The sequence below is a fragment of the Limanda limanda genome, chromosome 10 (genome assembly GCF_963576545.1).
Source record: "Limanda limanda chromosome 10, fLimLim1.1, whole genome shotgun sequence".
Classification (NCBI taxonomy): Eukaryota; Metazoa; Chordata; class Actinopteri; order Pleuronectiformes; family Pleuronectidae; genus Limanda; species Limanda limanda.
In genome coordinates, this window is record NC_083645.1 from 19,557,591 (window position 1) to 19,583,559 (window position 25,969).

Here is a 25,969-nt window from a genome sequence, read left to right on the forward strand (position 1 = left end):
TCACACTCTTTAAATGAATCCACCAAAGATCCCTTTGAATAAACTAATTTGCTAAATATCACTTTTTTTTGTTGCATCATATGAGACTGTGAATGTGGAAAACAAACCATGAACCCCGGATGCAAACCACGTGGAGAACGGCAGTTTCTTTTTCGTGCTGTAGATTCCATTCCACGTCTGTCCTCAAGGTGCTTTCAATGACCTCTGGAGATTTGTGTACTGGGTACCAAGACATCGATGTTCTTTTTAACATGCGTGTGATACAATTTGTTCTGTCACACATATGCAGCTGCAGGGATCTGTGGAGGATGATAGAGAGGCTCAATTTTAAAAAGGCATTAAGATTAATGAAGATATCCTTGGAATGAGTATGTTGCAATACAAGCTACATTATTAACTGCATAATGTATTAATATAAATCATTGTTTTTATTAGCATACACTGTTGAGGTTCACCATCCTATGTAGGCAAAGCTTTCCATTGCTCTATGTACCTGTATAGAGTCCAAACCTCAACCAAGGTCCAACAGTCCCATAATGAAACCACACTTACATTCACTAGATCTGGATTTTTATTTGGATTTGCACCAAATCAGCTACTCTCTGAGAAATCAACGAAAACGTGGGTAAAATGTCCTTTCTCACAATTTTACTATGGGATCTGTCACCTGATCTGGATCTCGACCAATATTAAATGGATTCTTCCTTGACTCCATAATGCATCCTTCCAATAGGTATCGTGACAACCTGTCCGCTAGTTTTTGGGCAATTTTTCAGACACAAACCGGGGTGAAAACATAACCTCCTTTGCAGACGTAATAAAACAACCACTACTTCTTCTACTACTACTATTACAGCCGACAGAGTTTATAAGGGATACGGCCGACTTGAAGAGATATATAATTGGTGTTGGGTCTGGGGGTTGTTAGACTGAGAGTGGTTTGAAAACCAAGAAGGCATCAACATAAGTGCATAATTGGGTGGATAAGGGCAGGAAATAGTTATTATAAGAGCAGATATTTCGTATTTGGAATTCTATGTCTAAAAATATTATGAAGTCTGAAAAAGTAGAGGATCGCAGGCTGCAGCTGGTCTTCAGGGTGAAACGAGGACAAATACTTCATATAAATGAAACGACCTTACGAAACGCCACAATATGATTTGGATAATTACACCTGATGGCGGCGGCGCTCCGTGTCCACAAGGCCGGTTTCAAAGTCTACAACGACAAACTGCAAGTTGGATGAAATGAACCGGCCTCGCTACAACCGTCTGCTAAGGCCATGCACCTATTTATGTCACGCACAGGCTCTAGTGGTGCTTATTGTCCCAGCAGGTACCTGGTGTAGTGGTAGTAATATTAGTCTGGAGTGAACAATCATGCCGTGAACAGCATGATCGTCTTTTTCTACACGAACTCAAACAGAATCGTTTGAAAACCGCTTGACGCTAAGTTCATCTTTGTAAAGACTAAAAGTGGCGACAGAGACATTAGAAGAGAAAGTCCGCCCCCTCCCATACTGAGTAATGGGGGGGGGGGGGGGATGCATTTGCTCCGTTGCTGAGGCGACTGTGACAACTAAGACTACAACACCCCCCCCCCCCTCCTCCTCCCCTCTCCCAAGGACTTAGATACACTGTTCATTTTTCACAACCATGAATCTGCTCAGCCTTCCTGTCACAGCAGAGGGAGGCGGCCTGTCGCAGGGCTGTCACTGATGGTGATCTACGACCTCCATCCCCCCCCCGCGACCAGTAGAATGAGGGGTTATTAAGATCAGTTATCAGGAACCTACAATCAACATTATGCAGTTATTGGTGAAGTCCATTAGTTCTGTACGCACCCATAGACACCAGAGGAGCCCAGTCAACATGCTTGATCTTAATGGGACAAATATATCTGCAGCACATTACATTGATTTTCAAATTACTGGTAAAGGGCTTCATGTAACATTTACTCTGAGGATTAGTTCCAGCAAATAAACTGGACTTTGTTGCCAATCACTGTTCAATTCCTCATAAATATCGATGTAAAAGTGAAATGATTTGATTTTTGGCAACACGATGTCCACTCATCAAGCTGCGGCTGCTTTCAGGCTCAAGCACTGAGGTCAAGACCCAAAATGTTTCTGGTCAGGATGTATGTGAGAAGGCGAATGTCCGAGTCAGTTTCTTCTGAAAGTTTCCTGAACTTTTCCTGGCAGCCCCATTATAAAATATCTGAAAACATCCAATGAGACCATGTGAGAATGCGGCTGGAAAATGTTGATAACACACGACGGACTAAGAACTGAAAAGAAAACCCCCAAAAGAATTTAATGTAGAAGATGCCAACGGAGACGTCGAATTGGCAAAAATGAGATAAGATTCAAGAGTTTTCGGTTACTGTGTGCTCTGAACAAAAAGAACAGATTTCCTCAGTAGCATTTTCCAGACATTTTCCCGGACGTATCTGACCCGCACAATCTCCTGCTGCGTTCTTCAAATGTGAAAGTCAAACTCCCGGACTCAATATCATGCACATCTTCTGGAATTGATGTCTGTCCTTGAAAAGGAAGCAGGATGGAGGCAGGATGGAGGGAGGGCATCTCCAAGGACCACTGATCTCCTGACCTGAAATCGTAAACTTAGATTTTGACTTAAAAAAAAGTTTATTGGCAGGCAGGGCTGGCTCTGTGCAAAAACAAATTTATTTATTTATTTATGGAACCCAGAAAAAGGGCACCTTCTCTCCAGGAGGCACACCGGAGGAGGTGCCCTCTTTGAGGCCCCTCTACGCTCGTGCCAGTGGCAGCATCATCACCATCCAGCGTCTTTCTGGGTCGACTCCACGATGATTTTTAATTGTGACACGACTGTGATTTCAAAGTTTGACTTTCACGCTTAATATTGGACTTTTTATCCCAACAGGCATGAGGAGCTCTCAGGGAGCCGGCGGTAATTTCTGTATCAGCCTCTCCAGTCAGGGTGAGCCGACCACTCTCAGGTTCTTCCACAGCAATTTACTCTCACAACTACACAAATGAGTCCTCGGAGTCCGCAGAGACCTCGGCAGATAGACAACTAACACTTCACACTATTTCCAAATGTTTTGGTGTGTGGGAGCTCGGCATCAACAGAACGACAAGCATCCTTTTTAATAAACACAGGACTTTCTTGATGTGAGAAATAATAAGAAATGAATTCTATAAACACTGATTATCATGAACTTTTTAGAACTGCCTCCGGGGCTTTGCAGCGCACTTGTCAGTTTATTTGAGGCATGTTTGCAATTATTGCATTTGTTAACTCATGCCACTATTTTTTTTGCTTGACATGTTGCTCGGGGCCATTGGCATTATTGATTTAAAAAATAACAATATGGGCGAAGGCTGAACTCCATTTATGAGCACATCCATAAAACATTTACATACACTAATATGTTTCACCCAAAATCCAATTCTCTGCCAAATATTATTGATATTACCGACATTATTATCACACTGAACCAACAGCAGTCGTCCTCCAGGTTTACTCAGCAGGCGAGATGCTTCCTTATCACTGTACACAAAGCATTGTTATGCATTAGATACAAGAGAGTCTCAGGTTATTAAATGTAAACAATAAAATCAATGTTTTTTTTCTCGTCACAACTTTTTGAATATGCCACTAGATGTTTACTAATGAGCTGTGGGGAAACATTTGTCTTTTTCTATCGATCGCATGAGTCAGATTCGAATACACACAAACACTCGGGGGCAACAAGTTTGTGTCATTGTTTCACACGACAACTGAGATGATTCATTAGTGTTTTAGCCGGAATGAAAATCAAGAGAGAGATAGGAGCAAAAGCAGCATTTGACAACAGCGCTACATTTTTTTGTTGTTGTCTTTACTTCTGAATATCTGGCTGGAATACTCTCGGGCATTTACGCAGCTTCCTATGATGACACAGCATCAGTTACACACGTCGTCCTCACCTGCTTATCTGTTAGTTACAGATGTGAGTGGTTTTCTCCCGGCGCGACAGATTGAGATGTGGTGGTAGAGACGATATGGTCTCGGCAGAGGAGAAACAGACTCACTGGGGTAAAGCATCGAAACACAACGGAGGACAAACAACAGAGTGAGTGAATCAAAGAAGACAACTGAGGTCTGTGCACCTTACATCATACTGTACCTCCGTGTGCAGTGTAACATGAGACCAAGAACAGAGGAGACGGAACAGAATTATAATGATGCAGGCTTGGTCAAGTATTATTCCTTTTTTATTACCTTTTTTCTTGATTTTGTCTCATGTTTGACACGTTTAATATATTTTTCGCATATTTTATGAGTATAATATTATGTTCTTGTACCCGGTGTCACATTGTATCTAAGTTTTACATAATTTATAACACGATTCGAGCGTGCGGCGAGGAAGTGCTGCGCGAACTCAGCAAGTTACTGTGACAACTTAATTATTTGTGTGTATCTAGTGGTTGGTAAACAGAGGAATAGCAAGAGTAAAGAATATCACAAAAGAACACAAGAGTTAATGTCTACTATGAAAGCACCACACACACTATGTTTAATATATATAGTTGTACTGTATGTACATGGTGATACACTGCAGAATATGTAGAAAACATCCTATGGAATAAAACATGAAGCACAACAGCGGGAAGACAGAGAGTCTTAGAGCAGATTGGTTCAAGGTGACGTCTTCCAAAGCAAATTACACCAATTGACCGGGATCAAACAGCGAGGGGAACAAACAGGTAGATAAGCAGAGAAGATGAGACAGCTGCAGACGGCCACAGACCTTTCCTCTAAACACTTCAAAAGCCATTTAGACGCTTTAGACTGACTAATGCTCAATGGGCCCCACTTTCAGATTGGATAATAATCGTGTGCGATGGGCTGCTTTGGTCCCACAAGTGGTCTGGTATATATTTGTCAAAGAGGAGAATTTGCTCCTTCCACGACACAAACACTTTAAATCCCAGACGGCCCCCCCCCCCCACCACCACCTCAGACCCTGCCCAGCATACGGGCGATCCACCAGTTGCACGGCATGACGATCTGACAGACGACCCGACCCCCTTGGTAGTAGTACGGCCACGGGTTGAAGCCGCCCAGGGGCTCGAAGTAGCGGCGGCAGAAGCGGTAACCACGGCGACAGTGCTGGCAGCAGTAGCCGTTGTCGTCCAGGTGGTTCTCCAGCTCGAATCCCACTTCTCTCTGCAGAGGACACAGGAGCAAGGGGCAGGGGGTTACCGTTTCACACATGACAAATGTCAGTCCTCCACAGGCAAGGGCAGGAGAAGACAAGGAGGAGGAGGAGGAGGAGGAGGAAGAGGAGGAGGAGGAGGAGGGAATTGATGAGGCTGCTCTGGCTGTATGTCAGCACAATATACATAAAACCCCAAACAAGAGTGAAAAGATCAGGAGGAGACGTCTGTGAAAATGCAAAGCCGCGTCCTGCTCGACGACTGTGACACAGAGATAGAGATAGCGGTGAGAATGGGCGAGCTGGATTGGAGCTGGAGGAGCATAAAACATGATATAACACCCTTGACCTTTCTATTATAGCGGAGGTAGCACGACTGGCAGCCGCACAATGCCTCCTCCCTGAATCCAAGCATTCACTGCCTCTCCTCGGGAACTCTGTTCAGTCAAAGCAGGTCTAACGTCGTAGTTACGAGCATAATTACTCTTTCTCTTTCATCTCTGACCTCCTTCCTGGACCAGAGCCCTCGCTCGCCACCAAAATCGGCCGCACTGCCTCCCCACGTCTTGGCGTCCTCCCACTGAGCTTGACTTTAAGTGCACGGCACATTCCTGAAGCAATTAGCAGAGTAATGATCGCCTAACAAGGATTCTTTCATTTGCTCTCGCCGGCTGCCTCTGAATTTATCGAGAGGCCGGATGAAACCTAAACGAAAGGTAAATTGGGTGGAATTAATGGCCCCTCGGATTTTTTCCATTGTGCCGGTTGGTTCGTGCCCTCGTAGACTCACAGGGCCACGTCTTTGATCGAGAGCAACCCCCCCCGAAATAGGGGTTCGGAGGAGTGCCACTTAATTCAGCGGGCGCGAGTGGAGGCGGCCGCTGCCCTCAGCGAGCGTTTGACCACATTTCAATCTCTTTTTTAGTAAATGGATCCTCGGGGACGATCCGGCGCTGTCTCGTTAAACCGCTCGGATCCGGGAGACGCCGGCCCGGTGCTGACTTCACATCCCAGAACAAGCTGGCATCGTTCTCTGCCAGCGCTCTCTCACAATGACTCAGCTCCACGCAGCGGTGCAGAACAAAACACATCCACTGTGGGGAAAAAGGAAATGTGTGGGAATCGTTTAAGAGGACAGGACCCGCAGGAGCACATGGCTGAGTCCCCCCCCGCGTCCCCTGCTACACCGAGGGTGGGAATTGGGGTTTTTCTTGCATTCAATCCATAAGTCAGAGACGTCTTTTCCACTGCTTTGTATTTGTTTTCTGTTGCAGCAAGTGGACTGTATCCATAAAACAACACATCTACCACATGCATGACAACAACTAACCACATGCATTTGATGTTATGATGTAGTGAGTAAAAATTACGCGCTCGGGTAACATACTTAAAACACATGGGGAGGGAGGGACAGATGCTATCTGGGAGAGCCGGGGTGTGATTTATTACTATGACAAGCCCAGGTAGGCTTTTAATGATTTATTGTTTCAGTCAAGTTTCAGGTCATCAGCTCCCAGGCAACAATCTGTTATGGAAACAACACGAAAGCTGTCAATGGACCGACGATAATCTTATCTGCTCCTCGCAGCCCGAAACCGGGACGTCGCCGAATCCGGAGCTCCGGAAAATGAGGAAAAAATTCTTTATTCAAATGACGCAGTGTTTATCGGGAACAAACAGCCAATGGGCAGCATTGTAACTTAAAGACAATTAATCAGAGCTATCCTTTTTAAAACGGAGGCTACATATTCATCACTCCGGCGTCGAGTTGCCGTCTCCAGTGGGATGCCGCGGTGATAAGAATGGTTCACCTTGGGAAATCTGAGGCAGTCACTCACAAACAAGCAGCATTAATGAAGAGCAAAAAGCCATTACCTCCTCGCTGCATCTGATTTCATCACACAGGCTCGGGCTCACGTGTGCACATGCAAACACAGACGCACACGCACAGTCGCACACACACGCCCCCGTGCATAATGTGAAGCACTGGATATGAGTGAGTCTGCGAAGTAGAAACCCCGCGTCAGCCGTTCAATAAGATATAACGAATCAAAGCACGACTCCTCTGATCTCCACACTTGTTGGTGTTACTTCACACCCGCTGATCACCGCTTTTCATGAGCTTGAAGCACATGTGTTATTAAATCTGGTGGCAGAGCTCATCACATTCATTCTGGTGATCCAAACTGTAGCGATAACATTTCCTACGCTGCTTTGTATTCAAACAGGGCAGTTTCTTTCTTTTCTTTCTCTCAGTGTAGACACACAGGACAGTGGCTCACATGAAATGCTCTGCTTCATGTCCTGATCTCAGATTTCCATCTGGCTTTTGCTGCTCTATACACTGAGCAGGAATGACAATGAAATGGGATATAATTGAATCAGGAGATAGTCGTGTACTTCAGTAAACTCTGCTGCTTTACCACAGTGATAAGGGGCTTTAGCTTGAGTGTAAAGAAGCCTCCGGAGGCACATACAGCTCCTGCATTCACGCATTTGAATCCTTCCGCTTTTAGCACCTCGGCTATGAACGAAGCGTGACCCTGAACATTTCTCCCACAGGTTTGTGAGAATGCTTCACACGACACCAACACCTACAGGCAGGCAGGAACTCGCACTCTGCAAGTTAACATGTGTATGTGTGCTGGGTTAACTCCTATTGGAAGCCCGGCCCTGCTATATGGGTCAAGGACGGTGGCGCCGTCGTGTCAGCCGTGTCACATGGTAGTTATTCAGTTTGAAATTTCCAGGGCCAACTTTGATAGACCCTGCACCCTGACATGGCAGCTGTGGCAAAGGTCAGCTCCATATATCTGTCAGCCGCTGTCACAAGGACTCGAATGATTGTGCTGCTTCATGAGCGAGCGCCATATGGAGGCGTGACATTGAAATTCAGAATTAAGAAATGCAGATGAAGGGAGGGCGGGTTTTTAATGGGTCTACGTGTGTGTGTGTGTGTGTGTGATTGTGCTATCAGGGAGGATGTGTGATGACAGGGAAAGGTGTGAGCAGCAGCCTGTGTGTGCCGTCACATTTACATGAGCCGAGGTTTGGCGTCCTACTGGCACGGACGAGAGTTCAGACTCCCAATTACAGACCGCTGCCTGCCCTCCGCTCGGCCACAAAGGCCTTTGTTATCGCCGGACCCACAAACAGCGCCTGGATGTGTGGCTGGGATGGATTGCAGCGGTATGCATTACTCAGCTGATATAGAGGCAGAGCGTTTCAAAAGGGGGGAGCCAGGTTTTTCATCCCCCTGGTATGTTTTAATTGCACGGCGTCGCATCTCCCGCCGCACACGATGAAGGGAGAAGACGGAGCAGCGGAGGGGGAAACCGAGGAGTTGAGTGGCGGGTGGTTTCTGATAAATGTCAACATTAAAGGACGTCTCATTCCTCTGCATGTCTCTCGCAGACCGGAGCCTACTCATTATCCTTGAATTTAGCTTTAGTGGCTATTCACCTGTAAGTGCTGCGTGTGTGTACGTGTGTGTGTGTACGTGCTTGTGCATGGGATGTCGGTGCAGAGCCGTTCGGTCGCGGTATCTTTACCGTGCAACCGCTCGTGTCACCGAGGAGAACAACTCCTGCGTAAAGTGCTGCTTTATGTGATTGTCCCTCCGTCAGGGATAATTAATCACACAATACTGAGGGGTTCACACGCACGACACCAAAACACAACACCAGGACTTTCGGCTCATTTTGCAGGTTTTGATAATTAAAACCTTCTAAATAACTTGTCTGTGCTGCAGTGAGCGACCTTGAGAGAGTCTTTGTGCAGTGCGTTCTACCGCCTCAAAAAAAAAAAAAAAGGGGGGGAAGTGAAAAAGGCTCAAACGGCTGCTGTAAGGCTCAAGTTGCTGCCTTTGAAAGACTGGATATTCCTCTCAATTAATGGAGACACATAAAGGGAGTCTTCAATGAACTGGCCTTACTTAAATAGATATATAGAGCAATTGCTCTGCCCTCTGGTGCACAAAGTCAGTTTTAACATCAATTAGTGAGCAATTTATATGCAGCGAGAGTTGTGGCAGAGCCGGGACTGATTGAAGTCGCTCTACTGTATCTGGTGCCGCGGCGCTGAGGGATGACGTGGCGCTGAGGGTCCTGAACTCACGTAGTCGTTGACGGCCGGGTGGTCCAGGACGTCCCGGGCGAAGCGGCCTGTGACCTCGGCGTCGGGCGCGTCCACATTTTCCATCTCAACGTCTGAACACACAAGAAAGAGAAATGTTTATGGGCTTGCAACCGTTTTTTTTATTCCTCTTGTGTGATGTAAAAATGAGAAAGCTTGTAGATTCTCATTAAAGAGAAATAGGCTGAATTTCGATCCAAGATTCTGTCTAGGAATGAACCTGCTGCACACACATCATACAACCCAAAGCTAATTAGTGAATGTTAAAAAATACATTTTCTCAACTACTGTAGTTCAGTTGAATTAGGTAGTTCTAATTTACTGAAGACATAGATATACCTTTACTCTTCTACATTTCAAAGATAAATATTTTCCTTTCATTCCACTCGGTCGGTGGAGATTAACATTTCACTTTTTGAAAATGGTGCAAAAATCCCCCACATCCTCTCATCAAGGTTGTTTTGGTCTATTTTTCAGTTCTAAGAAAACTTTTCTTAAAACTTAGAAAAAGTCAACTGGTACCTCGGAATTAATTTTACATTTTAGTTTGATCTGAAAGCACGAATTCCTTATTCTCTGGATTAATGTGATGATTCTCTGTAGGTTCATCACTGAGAATGATCACTTCATCACATTGTTTTTATATTGTCAAAATAAATTTATGATTATAAAAACATTAATTACAGCTTTAAAAATTATCTAACTGGAGTGTGAGTTGAGAAAAACAGACATCAAGGATTCAGAAGCTAAGTAATTTATACGATAGGAAGGTGGGTATTGTTTTGAAGTGAGAAAGATAAGATAATCACAATATAATCATAATAACTTAAAGTTAGCTCCATGTAATAGTTTAAACAAATTGATGATAATTATCAAAACATTTTTAAAGCCGCACTCTGCATCATGAGATGTTTCAGTACATTTTGCTGACCTGAACTTTTACTTTAACTTCACACTGTTTTAGTGAAGCTTTTAACTGAGTGAAGGAGCTAAATGCTGTTTTCATCACCGACCATCAGTCTCTCAACTTTCTCAACACACAGACACAGAAACACAGGCTGGATGCTCATATGGTCGGGAGCTCATGCAGCCTCGGTGGACCTGCGTACGGCCGGTGTGGGGGGGGTGCCCTCCAGCGAGGGTGTTAATAGTCTGCATTTAGAGGCACAGGTGCCCCCTGCTCTCACCGCTCAGAGGGGAGGGGTGGATCCAGTGGATGGGCAGATTCTGGCAAATCTCCCAGATCTTGGAGTCGAGGAGGAAGTCCGGGTTAACGATGGGCTCCTCTTCAAGAACCCACACATGGGAGTCCTCCACCTTCATGTCCACAACCTCGGCCTCATTCACCTGCTGGGAAACACACAAACACACACACACACACCACACACTGTGTTATATAGCATGTCAGAGCTTGCTAAAACGCTCGGGCCCCACACAGGCCGAGTCCTGCGTTTGCACTCCGCTCCCTCGGGCCGTGCAGCATCTCCAGCCTCATCGTTTTATCTCTCACCTCACTGTCCTTTGAGAGGGCGGCAACTTCCTGACTCCTGACTCCCACTGCCCTGACTCCCTCCCCTCTCTCTCTCTCTCTCTCTCTCTCTCTCACACCCTCTCCTCAAGCCCCCGGCGTGCTCTCTCCATTATACATCATTGAAATTCACAGACAGTGATGATTTGACTTTTAAATGACTTTAGAAGTGGTCTTCATTACTCTGAGTGTGGCTGCAATATCGTTTAATGTGACAGACACAATAAAGCCTTGCATTCTCCTCCCGCTCTCCCTTCCCCCCTCCGTCCGTCTCCCACCCCTCCCGCCCTGCCCCCCCCCCCTCCGCCACAATGCTTCACTTGGCAGCCAGCACTATCAGTGGGCTTAATTTGTTGATACTGTAGTTCATGAGCTGTAAAGTAAACTATTATTGCTTAATGATAGGGACTACATGTCAGTGTTGTCTAATAGAGACGTATGAAGGGGATTTTTGTAATGCCCTCCCCTAACAGTGCACATATTTATTTTCTTCATGTATATGTAAATACATACACAAACCAACCGCTCTTCCCATTCCCTTGTTAATTAGCAAACCCAGAACAGAAAAACAGCTCACTTGACAAATGTTTTTACAAGGTGATTTTCTCCCAGTCTGAAGCTTAATTGCACATTAGTTAAGCTTGACGTAGAATCCTGGGGCTACAGTCGGAGCGAGAGTCATTAATATTGGGTCGTGCCCCCCCCCGCCCCCCCCCCCCCCACACTATTCACCACTGTCACTCTTTCCCGAATTAGAATTTCGCTGGGTGTTTGTCATCGAGCGGCACAGTTGTGACCTGAAAAAGAAAATAAGACAGACACATCCTGTCACATCCAAGATTGTGCCCGGGCGCGGGAGGTGCTTAACCGAGCTTCTGACACACTTCTCAATTTTTAAGAGACGGCCGGCGGACTAATGATGACTCGGAGGAGTCGTCTCGGCCGGCGGCGGTGGAGCGGCGGTGCGGCCGCTCTGGCGTCGAGCCGGCGCACTCGCGGATCCCGTGGTTGCAGAAATTAAAATCAAACTTGAGGAACACAAACAGCAACTCTCTAATTGGACCTCTTAACCACTGAAGCCGAGTGAGTCTTCTCTGCGAAGTGAACGGAGGTCACGACACGGGGTTCACAGCATGACTTTGACTTCGCAGTTTTAGAAACGACTCCGGCAACTTGTAGCCAAGCGAGCGCCTGGGGGGAAATAGTAAAGGTCAGAAATTTAGCATGGGGGCAGGGATTTCTAAATGCCAGTTGACAAGCACAAAGACAACATGATTATGGTCTTCCAGTTCATACACACTCTCGAAAGGCTTTTCCAAATCCGCATTTGACAAATGATGTATTATTGGGACACAAGCAACTTTTTTTCATCATGTATTGGACCTTGGGAGCGATGGTAATTTGTTTTGTGTGGCCTGCTCCTGGTTTATGTCTGCTTTACGCCTACAGTGCACAAGTTAATTACACAGCAGTTGTGCTGCGGTTAATGAATTTAGCCTCTCCCGCCACCGTGTCCCAAGGGGGCGGGGGGGGGAACACTGTCTATGTGACACATTGTTTAAAGTGCTGCTATGTTTGCCACAGATCGACTAAGATTTTCTTACGATACCCTCGAGCTTTCTTACACAGCCCGGCACCAACAGGAGTGTGTGTGTGTGGGGGGGGGGTTATGCATAGTAACAGGTGGTGAATTCAAGCTAACGCCCATATTCAACGTGCAGTGACAGAGCTGGTACAGGACTTGCTTCAAGGCTCTAAAACCCTGGTGTTAAGAGCAGTGAAACCTCAGTCACGGCAAAAATCTATAAACCCAACAGTTTCTTGAGTGGTTTTTCTATTGCAATTGAAATTTATGGCATCAACACATTTACATTTACTGACACTTTAGCATGTGCACAGTAGGAGACCTTGCGATCACTGTTCAATAAGATTAAATGCACAGAAGCATAAATTAAACCATGTCCACTTCTGCACTGATGAAGCCGAGGTTGAGCTTGACGGGCCGGTCATCACACGCCCGATCTGTGACCGCAACACGTTTATACTCGTGCTTGAGGCGCGAGACCTGGTGCAGTAGAGAAATATACACAAAGACTGTCAAACAAAGGCAAAGGAAAAAAAGACACAAACAACAATCTTGGAGCTTAGCTTTTTCCACAGTTCAGAGACGGACCTGTTCGCAGCCTCTTGCCTCCAGCTGATCCAACGGCGAGTATAAACCAGTCTTTAGGGTTAGCTTTGCTACCTCTGTCAAAACACATGTGTGAACTCTGCATTGGCTGCTGGGTTGTCTGTCAATATTGCTGCCAAATCTTCCCTGTAAAGACTAGTCTACATTTTGTAGCTTTTTCCACCATTCAGATCCACAACGAGAAAAGGAGGCGAATAAAACATTAGCTTCTTGAAGCATCGAGTTCAATTTTGGTGAACTTTGACATTTTCCTGCATTCCAATGTGTGACCAGGCCCTAAAGGCCGAGAAACTATGGTAGCTTATTTGCTTAAAATGTATTCTGTCAGAGTTAAAAAACAGCTACGTAAAAAATAATCAATTAATCAATGTGCAAATACACAAAATGAGCTCCCCATCGACATCCGGACATCAGAAAGTTTACACATCTTGCGCCGCAAACTAAAAACACACCTCTTCAGACTACACCTTGAGTAAAAAATAATAAAAAAAAAAAAAAAAAAAAAAAAAAACACTAACAATTTTTGAAACTAACAATTTAGTAGCACTTAAATGGCACTAACTTATAGCATTTTGTAGTTTTGCTTTATTTTTAAAGAACTTGTACTTTCTTGATTCTTGTATTTCTTGGTTTGTACCCTCGGGGTTGAATGCACTTATGTAAGTCGCTTTGGACAAAAGTGTCAGCTAAATGAAATGTAATGTAATGTAATATAACAAAATGAAGCTAACTAATATTAGCATGGGTAGCATGTTAGCAGTTACGTCATCAGTCAGTTTATAGTAGCAGTAGTCACTACAATCTTTGCAAAGTTGTGTGACTGACATAAACGAGTTTGTCAGACGCTATAGCAACAGAAACGTTCAGTTTGTTTACTTTCAGAATTGTCTCCCTGCCACTAACTCAGCTCACATCGTCATGCAGACAAACACGAGTTAAACCCAGCTGTGTTCTTACAGGACTTTGGTGTTTTCACTTCCTCTGCTGCAATGTTGCGGCTCAGTGTCTTGTTTTTCTGTTGGCAGTCTGAGTGGGAGGTTTCTGGGTTGCTGGGTGAGCTTTGGTCATCCATATTAAGTGGCTGTTTAATGGTGCAAGCAGCTTCCATCGACAATGCCAAAGGGTGTGAGGGAGGACGATGGCGATTTCCATGTCAGACTGGGGGACCTGGAATGAAGCTCAGGGATTACTCCCTCAGATGTTTCATAGAGGAGGGCAAATTGAAAAGGGAGGACAAAATCCTGGCAAACAATTCATGTTCGTCACCTGGTTCTCCCTCGCTGGGGCTGCATTTCCTTATCAGCTGCTTGCAGTTTTTCCACGATTTTTCCCCATTGTTTTTTTCACCTCGGCTCTAGAGCCTGCGCCGCTGCTCTGAGCACTCCCTCCTAAAAGCCTGTGGCTGGGTTAAGCTAGGAACCATTAACACTTGGCTTTAACCCCTGTGAGCTTCTTGTGTTTCACCACCTGAGGAGGAACCTGGGCTGATCTTGTCCAGGGTCACACGTGGGTGGATTTTCAGAGAGGACGGATCAGGGGCTGCGAGGACAGACCTTTGTGAGGTCAAGCCAAGGTCACGGTTTATTACCTCGATGCGCCCCCTCTTCCCTGATAGTGACTGTATTTCTCTTGTGCTTTCCATTGTTTTTGTAGTGAAAATATCCTTGCAGCAGCACACAGGGGTGTACTGCCTAAACAGGAGTGGTGCTAAAAATAATCTCCTTTTAAGAGGAGATGGAGAGGAGATGTATGGTATTTGTTTTGTATTTTGAAAACCTGAACTGAATAATTGGTTCAACATTCATGGGAGGTGCGTTTATTTGGTTTCTTGCAGAGAACTAGATGAGAAGATCATTCCCACTGTGTCATGTTTATGAACAGATGAGGTCCCTGTGCACAGATATGAGCTTGTTCATCTTCCAGGTGGCTGCGCTCAAGCAGGAACAGTATAAGTAGACATTTATCTAGGAATATCTAAATCTTTTGTGTAGTACCCTCATAATTGAGTTCACATATTGGATTTTTTTGATATGCATTTCAGCTCAGTCTTATTTACATCATATATATATTGCAATATGATCTGGGTGAAATATTTTCTTTTTTGTAGAAAAATAATATGGGGAAATCCATAAGATAACGAAATTTCCAATTATGAGTAAACCTTGAATGTTTCAGGTCTGTTTCTTTTTATGTGTTGGCAACGCAGGTGTCAATCACAATAACTTCAGCAAACCCTATTTATGTATTGTGTTCAGAACCAGGAGTTTTATTAGATTTAGAACCTTTCTACATGTGTTGGCTATTATTCCTTGTTTGTCAGGAGGAGAAGGGACAAAGTTAAAACTGAGTTGCATGTTTTGGTGCCTGATTTTCACAACTTTACCTGGGCAGGGGTTTCCCAATTAAAACAATAACAAAATACCCAGTTTGTTGACATTGTTAAGCAGCGAGGAATAATGGGAGTTGTGTGCTTCTTCTTAGCCATGTGACACAAGTCATTTTAAGATTTTTATGAAGAATTTTTATATAGTATATCTTTAAAGAAACCTTTGAACATATCTCTTTGAACGAGGTGCAGAATTATCATTTTACCAGTGGAAGTCGTAGTAAAGGGTCCCGGAACTTTTAGTATGAGCCCTAAAGTCGAAGTCACTTTACCGGCCTTCGATGATTCACTTTGGAGCTGTGAATAAAGGCAATTAGTCTTCAATGTGTAAAATAATTGAGAAACGGCATGGACATATGGTGCTGTCTGGGCAATTAGTATCTGTAAACATGGATCAGACATTATGAAGATGAGAGGAAATAAAAAAAACACATTGTTTGTTTTTTTTGGGTGTGAGAGTGGGTTTCGCTTGGACTGACAATTGGCTTATTCTGTTTAAAATGAAGCGGCGAGCCAGCCACTTCTTCCCGGCTGCAATGTGAAATGTAAATGAGTGTGCTCGCAGTAGAGACATTCGAGAGAAGGATTTTCTCTTTGAACATACGACTCACTCAGTGAATTGCACTGTGACACTGAAAAATTGGCAATTTTGATTGATTGAATTTCTCCCATTCCTTTCGCTGAAGTTCACATGCAACGAGAAGAACCCGGAGAAGGAAAATGAATCGCTCTATAGTTGGAGCCTCGTGAATTCTTACAAAGAAAACATCTTTTTTTTTAATAAAAAAAAAACATTTTAATGGCCTACCTCTCACTCAGACCTCTCTCGCACCCTTCCCCCTTTAGGCTATTTGGGTTGAGCCTTTGGAGGAGATGATTAAAAATTAATATTGGCTCAAGATTGACAGCAAACACTATTTGATGTGAGCCACAAAGCGGCTGTGGGTTTGTGGGTAGCTCTGACAGTTTCACAGGCACCACAAACCCAGTTTATTCTTCAGTGAGACGGGTGGGGGGTGAAAGGATAAGACGGACAGGCTGAGGATTTGTGTGGCGCTCACAGTGCTCTACTCCGGTTATCTCCCTATGCATGACAGCCCCTGTCGGACTAGAGAGGCTGAGGTAGAGACGGCGGAGGGAGGAGGCGTACCAGCAACTCGGTGTCCTCAGCTTCCACCTCTGCCACCGTGGGTAGTTTCCTAGTTTGGGTCCTGATGTAGCACCTCTGATGTTCGGCAAAGCGGATCCCAGTGATTCCCTTTGAAAAAAGAAAAAGAAATGAAGGGTTGCTCAGAAATTCAGATGTATGTATCATTCATCAGCTCTCTGTGATGTGAATATCCCATAAGCTCTGAGGCGATCGTTTTAAAACGCTCCGCTTTTTGCTCATAATCAAAGCTCTTAAAAAGTCAGAAATTAAAACCTAATGAGTGAGGTGTGGTTTGATCTTTCCTTTTGCATGGTATATAAAATTGATGACTCCTTGGCCCTCACAACGCAGGACTTGCTTTTAGCCTGAATGGAGGGAAAAAGGCCCGTGTGTTTCATGGCGGCTGAATAATACTGAACAGTAGGATATATCGCACAGCAGGGCCAAGTGACATTGTTGAGAATGAAGTGTTTTCTACAGAGAGTGCCCCCATTGAATTAGCCAGTCATAGGTCCCTGTCACTCTCTTAATCTGCGCAGTCAAGTGTGGAGTCACTCTCTTCAGCTCCACTGATGATCCTCCACCATGTGGACTGTGGCTCTATTCACTCTGACACACAAAGCCTCGAAAGGCAAGAAAGATCTTTTCATTTTCCCTCGCTGCCACTCGATGTTAATCTAAAATACTCCGGTTAAATATCTTGGATTAAGTCTGAAAGACTTTCATCAGATCAGATTGTTTCAAATGTATTTTTCTGCAGTCGAGCTGCTCATTCAGCATACTGTATTAGAAGAGACGGCAGGATCTACATCTGCCACGGCTGCTTTCAAATTGTATCAACTGAAAATTGTGCGAGTGGGTCCATGGAAATGGACTTGATTCAATCTAAATTTAATTACGGTAACACGGTCTGCTATGACATCTCCTTTGAATCGGTTAACTTGATCATGTGCGCGCTTTTTCTACGTTTTCCGTGGTGCTGTCACTCTGAAAACCAGATACCAGCCACACGAGACATGATATAAAGTGATGGCCGCCATAATTTACTGCATGTAATTTCATCTGTGCAGAAAGGGGATGGGGCAATAATAGTCTCCAGCACAAAAGCATAATGTTGATGCTGGGCTTGATTGTGATGAGTCTCTGTTTAATTTGGCTCTACTGTATCGGTGACTTGTAGCAGAGGAGGAGAGGGCAGTGTTGTGATGAGATACAATGATTACTGGGGTTGGTCAACCAGAAAATTAAGAAAGACGCATTAACACAGGGATGAGAAATTGAAAAGCAATGTCATTTTAACAGGGCTGTGTTGAAATATCCACTTGTGTATCCATGTGCGAGATGCTCATCTTCATCTATTAAAGACAATAAAGAATAACAAAGTGCATGCGTCATTCAAGCCCCTGGGAATAAAGAGATCAACTCATGAGAGTGTGTATTAGTTTGGTCCCTTTTAACATCATTATCTGTATTTTAGGGAAATTTGTATATGATGCATATATAAAGTAGACTTACACTCTATATAACAATCAAAAGACTGTAAATATTAAGATGGACGGCACCTCTCCACCTCCGATCTCTGCTTCAAAGACTCTGGCTGCAAACGTGCAAGATCCTGAATATATTTGGCTTCATTTCCTGATGTGACAAAAGGTGGAGGTGCGTCGCCCTTCTTTATTTACAGTTGAAGGTCTTGACTCACATGGACGCCTCTTGTGATCTCACAGTTCTCTCAGTTCACCGTGTGCAGTGTTTTGAGATGTGAGGTTTGGACCACCACCCTAAAGGTGACGGAGGACTCACACACTCACAGTGCAAGGTTTGTAGAGACAGTATGAAAGAGACATTTAGCAAAAGATTTAATCAGGAGTGAAACCGTATCCGATAGGTCTTAGTTAACTTCGTTTTTTGCTGTATCAACAATAACTGTAATTAGATTTTATCATTGAACAGCTTGGAACAGTTTATCATTTTATCAAGTTAAATATATAAAGCGAGTTTAGGACCAATGTTTCTTTGTTCCTTTGTTTTAATGTAAAATTGACTTTTGTGGTTGTCTCCCAGGAAGTTTCTCTTTCTTCATTTTCTTTTCCCTCCTGTGTGAATGAGTCCAGTACTGTTCTGAAACAATAGTGAGCTGGATTCTCCCGTGGTCCACAGTCCTTGTGGCATAATCCCCTCATTTTCCATTCTTCACACAGCCCTCAGGCTTGAAGGAGATTGTTTTAGACCTGGATTTTGGATTCTGTAAAAAACATAGCGTTCCATTGAAAAAAAAAACAAATCAATTCTAACATCAGTGCACAAGCCACCACTTAGTATAACCTCATTGTAGGTTTTGCGTGGGTTTCCTTCCTGTTTTTTAAAATCACAATATGGTTTGATTTACGCTGTTCACAGAATTGTTTCTTACTCATCCATGGTGGAGCTCTGAATCAAACGAGTCTCCTCGGGGGATTCGCTTTTCTTACCGGAAGAGGAGCGAGCAACAGGCGCATCTCTGTGTGTGTGTGTGTGTGTGAGTGTGTGTGCTCTTGTACAGCTATCTTTGTGAGGACAAGTTTAAGCCTACAACCCACAGAGTGAGGACATTTTGGGAAAGTGAGGACGTCCACATTCTGTGAACCCCCTTTAATGGACAGGTGGGGGCTTAGACTTGGTTTTAGGGTTAGGGTTAGAATTAAGTTAAGGGTTATGCATTTAGTTTGCATGGCTAGGGAATGCATTACGCCAATGAGTGTCCTCACTAAGAAGCTGCACAAACATGCGTGTGTCCCACATGTCCCACACAGACACACACTGGGCATCTTGAAGAGGAGAGAAAGAAATAGATGGTGATTGCAGCGGTTCAGGTTTTTCCCAGTGCTGTGCCTGGTTTCCATCATGCAGCCATTTTAGATTCACAAGATCCATTGTCACAAAAACAATTAACTCGGTGCATTTTCTTTTGTTTTTTGGGACGAGGTGTATCCTGTAACATTCCGCCTCGCAACCACACATTATACAGTAAATAATGGTGTGAGAGTAAAAGCATTCATTACCCAGTCAAGCAGAACTCACCCGTCTCTGAGGTGCAGCGTGTGCAACCTCCTGCTCACTCAAACAGGATTTAGGAATGAAAGATAAGTTAATGAGTTCTGCTGCTGACAAAATTACTGCTGAAAAAAAAAAAGAAACAAACAGAGATGTGCTTCTTAATGGGCTTTGTCTCTGCTCTGCAAAGACGCTACTGTATAGAATTAGTGTTTTACAGATCCCTCCCTCTCTCTCACTCCGAGGGTCTGTGTGTGCACTGACAAACACACAAAACCATCAGTTGCTGCTTTAGCGTCAATTAATTCGCTTTCAGACATTGCACTAGAGTCCAGATATTTTCCTGATATTTTTCAGAAGGGCTGCATGCGAGAACGAAAATATCAGGGTTAATTGCTCCGGACGTTTTCCACAACTTTTCCTGTTAGCCCCCTAATAACATGTCTGTAAAATGTCAGAGTGAGCCCATGTGAGACTTCAGCAGGAAAATGTCACAGCGAATGACTGGTGGTGTTGATGACACGCTATGAATTTACCCCAATTTTCATTTTGTGTGTTCTCACCTAAATGTAATGGTTTATGTCATTTAATGCCACATCATCTCTCTATCTACTGACGAACCCCTAACTCTAATAAAGGCAACATTACATGACAGACGTGACACTAATGTCCGTGACAGCGTGCTATTTCCATCAGGCAGGTCAAAGGGTCAAATATGTGAACATTATCCTTCCTGAGAGAGGAAAAAAGAGGAATTACCTAAATTGCCTCGCTTCATGTCACTTACATTTTTGAAGTCGTGCACCTCAATGACTTCTTCGCTCCCGTTTCCCATTCTGAAGATCTCGACTCGCTGACCTGGGTCGATCTCCAACACGCTATCTGTCTCGATGCCATCCAGCACGGCTTTGTACTGATGGTCATACACCTGCAACGACACAAAGCACAACACCACACTGTGACTGGTGCATCTGATAAAAGTATTGTGGGTTAATTTTCTTATTTTTAAGGTCACTCAAAGGTCAACGTCTCAGAGCTCTGCACTGATCATTAGATTAGCCTCCTGATTCTCTATCCATATTTCAGTTTGTTCCAACTAGTCAAACAGGTCTGGCGTTGTTCTCATTGGCAGCTGTTTCCATGGGAGAAAAGAAGGACACAGTTCTTTGTTTATGCAGGATTAAGGCTCCAGACATCATCCTCTTGTGACAGAGCCAAAACAAAATTTGCTACTTCAATGACAAACAGCGACAGAAAATGCCACAAAAATGCCAAAGTGTAACAAATGACAGCGGGAATGACACAGATCCACAGGTTGCTATAAGTCAACTTACAGAAATAACAACCCTTAAATCAAAAGTGTGTGTTATTCTCCTGACATGGTTAATTGCTCTTGGCACCCAGAACCACAGATTGACTCAAAATGACGACGGAAATAAACAGAAAACAGCTGATGACGTGTCAGAGTGAATAATGAGTAGAAACAAAATGGAAGCTCAGTGTGATCAACAGACTAACACAAGATGGGAAAAGTTGTACTTTGGAATTTAAAATTGTTGATGTGCAGAAATGTGTAATATGTTAAACCTGCATTAATTATTTTATTTTGAACACTTGCAGGCAGCTGAGTTTGTTTATGGAGAACAGTTGCTTATTAATACTCCCATCAGACACGCAGCTACATTAGTATTTGGAGTCATGCTTGTGGGCAACAGAACGCATGTAAGTCCAATATTCACTGTCCTTCCAGCTCTGCCTGAAGGGAATATCTGGCTCTTTTATTGCTCCACTATGTTCACCAACTAGTGGCTACCTTTGTCTGTCTGCTGTTTATTGCTGGGCAGGTGGCGCTCAGTGGATTTTTATTATAAAAAGCTGAAAATAGCTCCGTGCTGCATCTTTGAATGCGGTTGATGAGGGCGGATCAAAACAGTAAGAAAAGTTTGAAGACATTAAAAAACCCAAAAGAATTAATGGAAAGATGTTAAAATCCCATAGATAAGCTGAGGGGAGAGGTGATAATTATCAAAGTGACCCCTACACAGTCATTTGATGCATCATTAATATCATTCATTGACTATGCAACATAGACTGAATAGAAAATGGAAGTAGACTAAGAGTCCAAAAATTGAAGCCATTGCGGAGAAATATACAACTTGTATATACTCGTCGGACTGTGAACAGCATATAGCAAATAGAAGAAGTCTTGACCAGGATATCAGCTATTGGCTGCTGCCCAAGGAGTCTAATGCATCATCAAAGGATAGCTAATTGGCTCAAACAGCACTTCAGAAACCAATAGCTTTCATGCTGGTTTGCTACTTGCTACAGAAGCTTCTAATTATCTACAGCTGGATATTTGCTTTCAGTTTCTCATTGCCTGCTAATATGTATCATCTGCTTAAAGTGCTGCGTTCAGTAATAACAATCACTAATGCAATTAACGTGTGTTGACAAGGTTAAGTAAGACAATATACAGATGGAAGTTGATCTGATGAAGTATATCAAATAAAGACCTTTTGAGTCGGCAGCACTGCTGAAGCCTTTTCTTCACCGGCGCCTTAAAGCAGTGTTGTTTATCACAGCCGCTTGCTGGTGCGCTGTTCTCGGACATGCATGGATAGCTCTTAAAATTCCCTGTCTGAAAAACGATTCTTGCCCACAGCTGAAAATATGCTATTAATATTTATGCGAGGGTTGTGTTATGATGAGAAATATATTGCTGAGTTCATCTTCATCTGTCTCTCTGCCAAATCAGAGCCTCGCCAATGAGACGCATGATTAATGAAAACACGCGGATGGGAGTCCATCAGGATTTATTCCCCTCATCAGAAGCATCTGCATGTCCTCTAATGCTCCAACACAAAATTAGCTTTCACTTCCAACTCGTCTACACGTTCAGATTTTAGCACGTTTCCTATCTTCTTTCTTACATGAAGATGCAGAACATTTAGTACACTGCATCACATGTAGCCATGAGTTGGAAGAACAGAGTAATAATGATGAAATTGGATATAACGTTTAATAGAAGATCACAGTTCAAATGGCACCAGCCTATAAATCCCCATTAACATGGGCGACAGGAGCCTTGCTCCAAAGAGAAGTAGAACTTGGAATCGTCAGGAGAAGGCAAATTAAGATGGGTTTGAAATTTAAGTGTCAATTGAGCAGTTATGGATAAAATTGGGGCTATTAAACAGTCTGAGAGCCTGTGTGGTGAATTAAAGTTCTATTTGAGCATATCTTTAATATTAACATAAAGGTGCAATGAGGGTATAGGCTCTGGAGGCTTATTGATTTATACTAAAACAGTGAATTACATTTTCAGCAGGCTATCACTTTTGATGAAAATCCAGCCGTGAGAATCTCCCCACTGCACCGGGTTGAAATAGATAATAATGTATTACAACAGTTTGACTTCAACTGGTTCAATATCCAAAGCCGCTGCTGTGCACCATAATTGGCATTCTGAAAATAGAAATGAATGGCCCCGGTACGGCCTCTTTTCATTCTAGATGCTTGAGTACATTGGTGCGTCTTGATTCACTGCATTGGGGTGGATTTTAGAACACAGCACAATATTTAGCCCCATTTTATTGTAAGTGATTGTTACAATTTCTTGACTTGTGCTGATTCTCATCCTAAAAGTATTCACCTGGAAATTGAAGAGAACTTGTTTTTCATGATTTACTCAATTCGTACTATTTTTAATGTATTAATTTACTGAACCCGTCAATTGGCTGCGAAAAAGTTAGAGCTGTGAAAGTTAATTGGTTTCCCATATGGTATAAAAAGACCAGCACATCAGAACAGCTCCAATTTAAGTTACACTTACTTACAAGAACTCAGAAAGACTATACTAAGACTTTTAATACATTTGAAACTGTGACCAGAGTCGGGATGTGAGGCTTAATACCGGTGTTTCAAAGCTGTGTCGATTAAGTGTGCAGGAGCAGTTCTTTTCAAGGTACAGGGCTCTTATTTTGAAACATAAAAAGGAAAGACTTGTCAGTCTAAGTCACGTAAGAAGGGTTGCGTAAACACAGACGTGATACATACTTTACTATCCAGATAACAACTGATACTACTAAGTGTAACAGAATGATTTTTAATGACTTACAAACAATTATCGTAATCTGGCAGCAGTATAGGTCTCTATAAGCTAATTTATTATTTCCTGCCAGCCATTATTTTGATAATGCCTGTTTTGGGTCTTTTATTTTTAAACCCTTTTTTTGCAGAACAGGAAGTTTTATTTTTTCTGATGTACCTACTGACGGCAGAACATAGATACCATCAGTAAGCTTCACACTTCGAGGTTGAGGTTCATTACACTGGCTGCCATTGGCCACTGAAGAGGAAGTGCACAGAGGGTGTAATGGAGCATCGCACTATGAGATCAGTGAAAATGAACTAAAACTGTGAAGTTGTGGCTTGTAACACCTCAACAGACTTCACAGAGGGGAACTGCAGTCAGGTGATAATTCTCTGCATCGTCGTTACAATCATTTTCTTTTTCTAAACAGCTTATATGAAACTACTGAATACTTTATCAGAGTCTAGACAGCACTTTAAACTATACATATAACAGGAGTTTCTTTGTTTTTATATAACTTTATTAAAAAATAACTATCCTTTGTAACATCTACTCTCTGCCTGTCTTCTGAATACCAGTGTATCAGAGGAGTCGGTCTCTGTTAATACAAGTGGAAACTCTTTGAACCACTGCCCAGCTCTCTGAAATCACATTTCCTGATATCTGGGAATTGATATTTTTCTTTAAATTCAAAAGAGTTTCCTGACTGCAGCTAAAGCTAACAGTCTCCAATCTGAAGTTTATCACAGCTCCCTGTTGTCTCGCCGGCTTTACAGCTTGTAAGAACACGTCGAAGTGCATAAAAACAACTTGCAGGAGTGAGAGCAGTTAGTTTATGAGAAAGCAAACCAGCAACAACAGTAGAGTGATGACTGCGTATGTCTTTGTTATTTTTAACAGCGCATTCGATCACTTAAAGGTTACATTGCAAACAACAGCACCGTGAAATGGACATTGATTGTCAAAGCAACATTCCTACGAATACAAACTTGTTATTTATTTGAAAAAACTGCCTCACACAAAGTCCCACATCCCTCTGGAACAGCTGGTCTTTTTCTCTCACAGCATGAGATGCCTCAGACGATTGTACGGCATGAAATAAAGAAGTCAGATCTCCACAGCTCGGGAAAAACATTCGAGCTCAGGAGTGTGAGGTGATCTGTGCCGGGGCCTTCACAGACAATGCCTTGTTTATTTCCTCTGCTCAAGGTTCCTGTCTGAAGTGGTTCTTAACAACCTCCACCTAGATGACTTCAAACATGGACTCGCAATGTGACTGAGAGGCGGAAGGCTCAACCGGATCCGCGGGGTTGTTTGTGTGAATAGGTTCTGGTGTGGCACCCGAGGACATTAAACAAAGGTCATGTAGACGGCGTTACAGGTGAGTGGGTTGCTGCTCATGCTGCTCGTACTCTGAGTGTGTGCGGAGAGACGGACAGCGTGTGTGCATGTGTGCATCGATGGAGGAGGCGGCCGTGGGAATGAGGGAGATGAGTAGATGAGTTGATGACAATATGTCCTCTTAGTTGTCCTTGAGGGTTAAAAGATGGAGGATCCAGTCGGGCGGAACTAGATGCCTGTCACTCACAGGGAGGCAGGCAGGTTACTTTTCAAGTGTATTTCTCCACAGATTCCAACACACACGCCTCTATATTTAATTTGTAAGGTATTTTTTAAATGAATTCGACATTATTACTGCGTGTAACTCTGAATAAATCTGTCTCTCACACAGTACTGGTCCTAGACTATAGTCGGGCAAAGAGGAAGAGGACCCTACCTTTTTCTTTGAGAAAGTATAGATAGGCAAGCACATCCAAATTTGATAACCACTAGGTGCTGGCCTGAAGTGAAATAAACCAGTAGACACCAGTTGATGCTCCACGAACATTATTTATTTGACCTCCCAGGTAGATAACGTTTCTGGCACAGGCCCTTCTTCAGGTGCCTGATAGGTTACCTACCTGGGGGGTGAAATAAAAAAGGTTTGCAGAGCATCAACTGGTGTGTGGATAAGAAAAATAGTGTAATATCGACCGGTGTGAGGACATTCTTCGTCTTTTTATTTTCTACATTATTATGTCAGAGTTAAAACCAGTGAAAAATGAGCAGAGTTAAATTATTTGTAAACGTTGTTTTTACGCTTTTGTCTTTTAATAATCTGACACATCTTGGCATGAATGCAGATCTCCAGTGGTGCACAGAGTGACGCAGCCATCAAAAGGTTGTATTTATCAGTTGTCTTAAATTTCACTCACAATCAA

At 43.4% G+C, this 25,969-nt stretch overlaps 1 protein-coding gene across 1 annotated transcript in view; it reads right to left on the reverse strand.

Annotated features, from left to right (window-relative positions):
• Nucleotides 1-4,991: 4,991 nt before the first annotated feature.
• The window catches only part of tnmd (tenomodulin), a 45,572-nt gene continuing 24,594 nt past the window's right edge, over nucleotides 4,992-25,969 (reverse strand). Inside the window, exons 3-7 of the mRNA XM_061080289.1 lie at nucleotides 20,400-20,540; nucleotides 16,580-16,687; nucleotides 10,512-10,671; nucleotides 9,307-9,398; nucleotides 4,992-5,201 (exon numbers count right to left, since the gene is read on the reverse strand). Coding sequence (XP_060936272.1) covers nucleotides 4,992-5,201; nucleotides 9,307-9,398; nucleotides 10,512-10,671; nucleotides 16,580-16,687; nucleotides 20,400-20,540 — 711 coding nt within the window. The remainder of the gene's footprint in view (nucleotides 5,202-9,306; nucleotides 9,399-10,511; nucleotides 10,672-16,579; nucleotides 16,688-20,399; nucleotides 20,541-25,969) is intronic.